At 42.4% G+C, this 9612-nt stretch overlaps 1 protein-coding gene across 1 annotated transcript; it reads left to right on the top strand.

The window, feature by feature from the left end:
- Positions 1 to 5757: 5757 nt before the first annotated feature.
- N7495_006115 (uncharacterized protein) lies at positions 5758 to 6688 on the top strand (the record flags this gene model as incomplete). Its single annotated transcript, XM_057208766.1, has 2 exons — positions 5758 to 6626; positions 6676 to 6688. The coding sequence occupies 2 exons, from the start codon at positions 5758 to 5760 to the stop codon at positions 6686 to 6688; spliced, it is 882 nt and encodes a 293-aa protein (XP_057062540.1).
- Positions 6689 to 9612: the final 2924 nt, after the last annotated feature.

The following is a 9612-nucleotide window of genomic DNA, read 5'->3' as shown; positions in this document are numbered from 1 at the left end:
AAACCCTTTTTTTTTGGCCAAGCCCTATCCTTCACGTGATATACATAAATTATGTGTATTTTTGGAAATTTATGCTGAATCATAATGTATTAATATTCTGTATTTTATTATCCTAAAATAAAAAAGAACGGATTCAGCCGGAATCGATCCAGTTCCTTATGTATGAACCTATTAAGTCAATATAAGTAGGCTATTATAGCATTCTGAGTATAAAAAACTTATTATTACCTTAATATTCCTAATTTCAGAAATTAGTATTAAATACTATATGAACATTTCACTTTTCTATCCAAAACTTTAGTCCTAGCACTTTTCTTTCACTATTTTCAGCATGTTTTCTAATTTAGTAGTAGATTCTTTAATGAGAATAATATTTATCTTTTATTGAGCCTATAGAGGCCAGCTAACCATAATTATTCTCTTTATTAGAAACCACCATGGTTCTGAGGTTCAAACAATATATTTCCCCATGATTTTCCCTCTTCCTAATTCATATTCTATCATCTACAGAACCTTTACTAAGTCTTACCATATTATATACTTAAGAGTTTCAAGCTTTATCACCAAGATGCCCCTCCGCCCTATTACCCCAGGATACCTATACCAAACAGGCCCTGACAGAGAGTTCTTCCTCAGCATTTTCATGAGCAACATACTAGCTGCTATAAGACATATACAAAACATTTACTAAGGCATTGCTAAGTATATCTAATATCTAGTTTTACCACCAGATACAGCAGCGACAACATCTAAGGAGAGGGCGGACTCACACAAAATCCTCACGTGGTAGGTATATGGTGAGTTGCCGAACCCGGTAGCCTAATCGGGAGCGATATTAGTTAGTTCGCCGACATCTGTAGTTATCTTGCGTAAGTTATACCTTCATATTCCCTAATAATAAGTATGATCATACTAATATCTAATTTTCTCTAAGTCAAAAATATCCCTCCTTTAAACAGCAGTAGGGTGAGGATTTCCATCGGGATCATGTTCCAAGAGCAGCGGTAACCCCTTATCAGCATCGCATTCGGGGACCTGCTCCCCCACAAGTAGCTCCAATTATTACCTCAAACAAGCTACCAATGACTACAATTCGTCGAAGTCCTGGTCGTGGTGATGAATATGATGGTCTTGATGATAATGCCTTTCGTCAACTTATGGCGACTGAAGCCCTAATACAACAAGTAACATATGATCGGTTAACGGTCGCATTTCACGCTTAGGAGCCAGCCCTACAAAATAATTGGACAGCTTTATTATAGATGTCGCTCGTTACTGAGAACGGTGCTCGAGTTCTTACTGCAGTAAAAGGGAATTGGAGTTTACTGCAGTAGAAAGGAGTTGGTGAGCTTCAACAAACCACTACTCAACACCGTAGACAAACCACCAAGTGTAGTGGTCTCTACAGTACTGAATATTGTGGTTGTTGTGAAGTCTGCTTTTTCATTGATGAAAGAACTAGCTACTTATAGTACATGGGCGCCCCTCTGCTCTGGACGAATGTTGACATTCGTCCGAGACAGAAGAGACGGTGAAGACGGGACATTACTGTCGCGAATGCGCATCGCTCAAGGGTGTCGTTTGCGATGAATGCATATCGTTCAAGGATGCCGTGATATACTAATCCAGTTCCGGAGTCGCTGTCTCGGCAGAAGCTTTTTCGGCCGAAATACTTTTCGTCTGTTGATGGCCTTGTTTCTCGGCTGTCGCAACAATAGACAAATCAAGCAACTGCTCCATCTCTTGATAGCGTCCGTCCTGCTATAGCTAGTATTTTATGGAATGCTTATGCTGAGGCTTATCTTACACTTCATGGTGTTCGACCACTACTACTAGAAGCTCGACCACTAACTCGAGCACAACGTCGGCGTCAAGCACAACGTCGACGTGAAAGACAAGCTGCTCGTGTTTGTGGTGGCGCCCCTCCACCTAGCGATGATAGTAGTAGTGGTGGTGATAATGGCGCCCTTCCACCTAGCGATAGTGGTGGTGGTGGTGATGCTGGTGAAGGTAGTTCTAGTTAATGTTAAGTTATTAGTATCAAATTTTGAATGTTTGAATTTTAATTATAGATGGTATTGATTAAAACAACAAAAATTACATGCATTATAATGTATAATTAGCTAAGTAAACTAGCTCTATTTTAGACTAGCGTAAGGCATTATTAAGGCATTAAGGCAACTAAAATACCCATATGGGGTTGGGTTGGGTATGGGTATGGGTTTACCTTACCCCTGATGGGTTGGGTATGGGTATGAATTTCGACCCATAACCCATGCACATGTCTAGTTGAGCTAGTACCTAAGATATCTTTCTGCTGTCTTAGTCGGCTGCATAGTCGCTCTATGTAAGTATAGTAGGAGCTGTTGTGTGTTCCGATCTTGCTGGTGGTCTTTTGGGTTGCGAAAGTATATCAATGCATACTTTTTTGGGTCAAAAACTGAGGCATGGCGCTTAGCCCATTGATCGGCCTTACCGCATACCTGTTGGAGCTTGCGTAGGTTGTCCTATATTGAACTTCCAACCACGATATATCCCACATCGTCCACCCACCCTGCTGGGTCGATATCCCTATTACCTAGTTCAAGTAAATCTGCATTATATAGGAGGTATAGGATTGGGATAGTGGAGACCCTTGTGGAATGCCTGTAGGTGTTGCGATACGTTCGGAAATTCCTTCGGGGAGACGGATACGTGTTGAACGGCTTATTAGAAGTGCCTGGACCTATGGGCCTAGGGCACCTAGGCGTCGCTTGCGTAGGTTATGTATCAATCGCTGGTGTGATATATTATCATATGCGCCTAAGACATCTAGCATAAGCATTGAAACCACGCGTTTCCTGCCCTATGTAGTAATGACCCGATCAAGGATTCGCTGTATTGCATGGTCTGTGGAGATTCCTTTTCGGCCTCCGAGGTGTCCCTTTGGGAGTAATTAGTGTCGCTCTACTAGGTAGCTGATCCTGCGCGCTATAATAGATTCTAGGAACTTCGCCACAGTGTTGAGAAGGGCGACTGGACGGTACGACTTAGGTAGTTGGAGGTCCCGTCCCCCCGCCTTACGAAGCACAACTGTTATTGACTTCTGGAAGTGGGACGGGTTATATCCTGTGCGCACACATGCGTTATAGAGTTGTTTTAGTGCTTCCACGACCACTAAGCTTGTCCCAGGGATTGTGATTAATTTGTGCCAAAATGAATTTGGAATGCCGTCTTCGCCGGGAGCTTTATCCGCTGGGGCGTCTTGGATCGCTTGTACGATTTCGTGGCATTTGATTGGATCAACTGGGAGCTGTGTAGGGTATTCGAAGCTTCTGATATGCTCTCCGTAGGGTGTACCAAGCAGTAGTCATCCCACAGATGTTCTTTGGAATATCAGCATGGTTCTGCCCCGAAGCGAAGACTATCCCGGCCACCCAACAAAATAGACTAATCAACGAATTCGTCAAAATACAGAAACGGGCCGCGATTATGATAGGAGGAGCCTTCAAGAGCATGTCCGCTGCGGCTCTTGACGTGGAACTCTATCTCCTTCCAATACGACTTCAGATGGGACAAATCATGGAGGAAACAGCCATAAGGATCCAAACAGGACCTAAATGGGCGAGACCACCATGCCTAAGCAAAGAAAGGTCGAAAAAGGAGGTCAAGCTTTCCGGTTACAGCCCACTAGAAGCCCTCAGATGGAAGAGGAATGCAGTCCTCAGCCCAGGACAACACCAATGGGAATCAAAAAGGGCATTTGTGATCGCCCCGTGGGAACAAAAGATAAAGGGAATCATTCATAACTATGACCTGGCCCAGCAGGAACATAATGAAATTGATACTAGGGCGACCCTAGCAAGGCTTGACAAATTACCACTCCTAACCCTCTACACAGACGGAAGCGGAAAAGGGGGATAAGTTGGGGCTGCCTCTACCAACACTCTAGAGGGAATTGATGATAGGAGGTACCTCGGTGACAGCCAGTCGACCACAGTCTATATGGCCGAACTCCATGGTATCGAAATGGCTCTCCAGAAATTTCGGAAACTAGTCACGCAAAAGACCTTGCAAGAGACCTTGCAAGATCTAAGAAGATTTCGAGCGAAGGAAGGTGGTCCAGACCCTCCAGAGCTCATCATCTTCTTAGACAACCAAGCAGCGATCCAGGCGCTACAGAACCCCCAGCGCCCATCAGGACAATACGTGATCTACTCAATATACCAGCACGTACAAGCCATTAGGGCGTGCACACCAGCGAAAATAACGATCTAATGGATCCCGGCTCACGCGGAAATCAGAGGAAACGAAGACGCTGATCAAGCCGCGAAGGAGACTGTAGTTGATTCAAAGTTTGGCAATTCGAAGGCGGAAATCTTCCGATTGGCTGCCGCTGCCCGTAGCGGGGTACGCGCCAAATTCAAAGAACGGTGGGCAAAACAGTGGGCGAGAGAACGCACAGCAAGGCCGACACGGCGGCTAGTAGAGGCGCCGACGAAGAAGGTGCTACGACTCTATGAAGGAATATCGAGGCCATATGCGTCGATCATCATCCAAATGCGATCGTTGCGCATTGGCCTCCGCCACTAGCTTTATAAGATCAATGAGATCGATTCTGATCGGTGCAGCTACAACGAAGGATCGCAGACTCCGACGCACATCCTTCTATAGTGCCCGCTATTCGCCGATCAGAGGATATGGCTTAGGAGAAAAACCAGTGCAACTAATCTTGATGCTGAGAAGCATTCGGACTAGGATGCGCTAATATCCCACCCACAGGCGATCCGCTACATCGCGAACTTTATGCACCAAACAGGCCTGCTGGGCCAGTTCCGGCATGTTGAAATTAAGCCGGACCCGGACCAGGATGGCCACGAATCTATAGGCCTAGCGGCCATAGGCGTAGGAGGGGAAGACGATGGGTAACGACACCATGAAAAACCTGGACACCGAGCATCTAGGCCACGACATCAAAAATACACCATGAACAAGATCAACGAAGGGGAGCGGAAGAATATGCCAACTGGGGAGAGAATACGAAGATTCTACAGAAGTTTGGCACCGGGAGAAGGAATGTGGGATTTGGAATTTACTTGTTGGACAGCAGTCCTATTTCTTTTATATTTGATTTCTAAATGGCGTTGGGCATAAGTTCCTGCTTCGGACGGTTGAAGCGCCTGCATAGCATATACGCGACTAGCATAGCTCAATCGGGTTAATAGAACTTTGAATTGAATTAAATTGAATTGAATTGAAGCTTCTGATATCTGCCATATCTGCTTAAATGTTAGTCCTAATGGTTGCTATACAAGACTTTATTATTGTTAGGCTAGCTAGATTTATATTTTTTGGCTTCGTCGAGTCATGATAAAGAGAAATTCATTTTGTTATCAACATTCGAAATGCGGTGTAGTCTTAAATAGCTTACTAACACCAATATTTAACTAAAACACTACGCTATTTTAACTGCTGAGATCTCCACTATCATTATAGATACCAAGGTATAGATAGCTGTATTGTAACAGGCTGGTGCCTGCTTTAGCATTCATGCCTGTGCCACTCATGCTCGTCACGTGCCACCCGCACCCGCATCCCTTATATTGCCACATGTCCATAGCTAGTCTCTCTCTTCTCTTCAAGCTTAATAAAGACAGTTTGTCGGCATCACTAGTTCTGCATTCAAGATTAGTATTAGCCCTTCACATTTATTAAGCTTCCTTTTCGATTCGGTTCCGGTTCTTTTTCGAGAAGTACACGAACCGCCAGTTTTCCACGATGGACCAGACCAACCTTTTAGCTCTTGTGCAGCAGATACAGCAGCAGCTTTCAGACCAGCAAAACCAGTTATTAGCGATCGCTTCGCAACAGAACCAGAACCAGCATTACCATCTTCCTGACCCACCCCGATTTGACGGCAAGCCCTTCACACTACGTACATGGCTCCCAGCAATACAAGCCAAGTTAGAGGCCGATGGCCTTACAGGACGACAAGCATTCAACTATATCTATAATCGCCTAGAACCACCTCAACAAGCATCAGTGTTACATCTTCAAGATAAAGCCAACCCCGATCAGATCTTCCAGTACTTTCAGCGTCTATGCTATAACCCCCGCGAGAAACAAGAGAATATTCTTCGATTCGCCAATATCCGGCAGAGAGATGATGAAAGCCTCATCGCCTATCTAGCTAGATTTGAACGCCTTTCGCATGAAGCAAGTATAGGTCTCGTGGACCAGGCGCTTTTCGCGATAACCACACTTCACCGTGGACTCCGTCGCCCTCTTCGCGAGACCCTCGAACAAGTTAGCGATTCGCTATTTAGCCTTTCGTATGAAGCTTATATCGAGTTTTTACAACGATACGACCGTCGCCAGCCAAGATTCCAGACCCAGCCAGAACCCAGAAATCAGCCAAATTTCCAGAAGAAACCCCAGAACCAGTCCCAGAACCAGTCCCAGAACCAGCCTACCTCTAGTCAATTCATAAACCAACTCGAACCAATGGACTTATCAGTCAACACTACTAAGACCCGCCCGATTTCACCAAGCAACCAAGTAAGGATAAGAACAGCTCAGATCCAACCATACATCGTCCCCGAGAGACAGGCCCAAGAACGTGCCCAAGTACGCCACGATACGCGACAGTTCCTAGGTCTATGTTATTATTGCGGTTCCGAAACACATTATATAAAGGATTGCCATTTAACTAGCCCACGATCCAGCCGTTCACCAACCCCAACCCGCTCTAGAACTCCAGCTTACATCGCCTCCGACGACGACGACCCATAGGAGGGGGCTATTGTAACAGGCTGGTGCCTGCTTTAGCATTCATGCCTGTGCCACTCATGCTCGTCACGTGCCACCCGCACCCGCATCCCTTATATTGCCACATGTCCATAGCTAGTCTCTCTCTTCTCTTCAAGCTTAATAAAGACAGTTTGTCGGCATCACTAGTTCTGCATTCAAGATTAGTATTAGCCCTTCACATGTATAATATATATCCATGTAAGTCGATGGATGACAGGAGAACAAGAATGCATTAAGTAATACTATAATACCCTCTTCCTCCAGCTTTTACATACAGCAGCTAATCTGCGTGATATAGACTTAATTAGGCTATGGATCGTCTCCTGCGGAGTTTCCTAAGCATCGCGGATATGGACCTTAAAGAGGCCCAATCAGCTTATATTTTCACTTATTTCTACTGACTTGGGTGTAACGGGTTGATACCCGATGAAATGCTCACTCTCTGGAGAGACTGCGCTCCTGGCATCTGTGCGGAGCCGAACGAGCTATAAGAACACCCGGTCCCCAGGACCCATTTCCCCCCCTTAGTTAATTCTTCTTGTTTACCAATCGGATCTTTACAGCGTACAAATTCCTGCATTCATCCCGTAACATTGGGATACATCCTTAGTTTACGCTTTAAAAGCCACATCACTATATTTCTTGTATACATTCAGAGATTCACGCTCAAAATGATAGGACATTGCTATTCCAACGCCTCATGCCTTACCCGTCAGGCATCAAAGCTATAATTAGGCACTACTTTAGCAATTATTAGTCATCATAAATTCTGCCAGGATTGGATTTTCCAAGGAATTATGTCAGCCATCCTAGTTTTCAGGGAATTGGTAGGGACACAACAAAACAGTTACATAAGCAATTCCCCCATCAAAAAGAAACAGCCCTAGTTATTTACATTTTCCGCGGCATCTTACATGTCCTAATAGTGTGCCCGATTTCTCTGCAAATTGAACACCTTGAATGTGCTTTTTTAGGCTTTTGAGCCACTATAATGCCCCCTGGAGTTGGTTTTTTCTTTGGTGGTGGAACTAAAGGCTCCAGTAGCTATTTCCAAGCTATTTCCTCCTGAAAGCCAATTCTCCAAAAAGGATGGATATCAGTGAGAGGAATTGGCTGGTTTCTCTCTAGTAAGCCTTTAATCCGATGCGCACAATGTAGGTTATCGTTGACCATCATTATATGGATTATATGATAGTAAATCCTTAATGATTAGCTTTAAGTTAATACTACCAATATGATTCTAAATATCTTCTGAACCACCTAAGCTACCCCGATAGATATTCTATTTCTTACTAGCTTCATTCTTTTCACCATATTTATTCTACATATATCGATTATGCGGGGATGTGTAGTATCTCAGATACACTATGATGTGGGGATAAATGAAACTTCGCTATAAGCATCAGATTTTACTAAAAAGAATTAACTAAGAAGTTATATAATATCTCGTTTGCCTATATTATAAATATATTCATATATGATAACAATCCTGATTTACAAATTTTAGCTTCAGTCAAAGACTATAGGGGCATATATAGTTATACTATATTCTACTTGCCAAATTCCAGTCTCTATTATTTATAATGATAGTACATAATTTACAATATATAGTATTAATAAAAGACTATATCATCTGTTATGATGAAGATTACTAAAACAAATAAATATTATCTGTAAGGATAAAGATTATATTTTTAGTTAATCTCTCTATAGTTACCGAGATATATTCTATCTCAGCAATTATTAAGATCTAGCATAGAAATATTATTATGTATAACCAATGTTTGTACTCATCTCCCAGCACTTCGAAAAGGTCATTACGATTTCCACTTAGACCGTCAATCTAAACATCGACATAAAGATATTGTACGGGTACCTTAAAATATAAATAGAATTAATAAATAGTTTATCTTCCATACAAAGCTACTGGTCTTTCGCACACTCCAGGCTATATAGTGCTTCAAGTTATTAAAGCCTCCAGCATTTTCAAAATACCTGGCTCTCCGGGACTGCCGTGGAGGCGGTCAATATAGAATCATGCTCAATTCCATGCTAAGTTCTGTACTTAAAAGCATACTTAATACATTTTTTATAGGTTGTTTAGGTTTGAGGCTCGCTGATCCTAATTCAGGGTGCGTAGGCTTGAAATCGTTCGCTACTACTGTGAGCTCCCTACTAGAAACAAATGAGCATGGAATAGAGCATAGAATGAGGTATAAAATTGAGTATAGAATTAAGTATAGAATGGAATATGGAATTAAATACTTTGAATTAGCTATCTAGGGTAAAGACTTAAAGTAAATCACATATGAGCGGCGCACACAACTATGTGGCGCACCTAAAACACCATAGTAAAATCTAATAAATTAAATATCATATCTCAACAACCATGGCTCTCATAAGAATCAATACTGGGTGAGATATAATAATAAGAAATCTTATAAAGATCTCAGTCATTTCAAGTCAGTTAATTAGATGGATTATAAGTGATACCATAAATTACGATTTAATTTATTTATCTTAGCTTTAACTACACTTTAATTGACAATTTTTATTTCTTTCTTCTATATTTTTATTTTATCAATTATAAATGATCCAAATTCAAGAGTTGAAGTCATTACAACGGGTGGTTCGAGTTTACTATGGTGTCCTGGGTGCGCCACTCGCATGTGTGCGCCGCCCGTATGTGATTTACTTTAATTGCCGTAGTATTTAATTATATAGGATTTCTTCTAGTTATAGATATTTATAGATAACTATTTAGTCCAATTTAAAACCAATAAAATATCCTCTAAGATTAGCAATAGTCCTTAGTTTATATTT

The sequence above is a fragment of the Penicillium taxi genome, assembly GCF_028828555.1.
Source record: "Penicillium taxi strain IBT 34144 chromosome Unknown utg000004l_segment0_segment0, whole genome shotgun sequence".
NCBI classification, from domain to species: domain Eukaryota; kingdom Fungi; phylum Ascomycota; class Eurotiomycetes; order Eurotiales; family Aspergillaceae; genus Penicillium; species Penicillium taxi.
The sequence above is the reverse complement of the archived record's forward strand: the minus strand, read 5'-3'. Positions and strand labels throughout refer to the sequence as shown.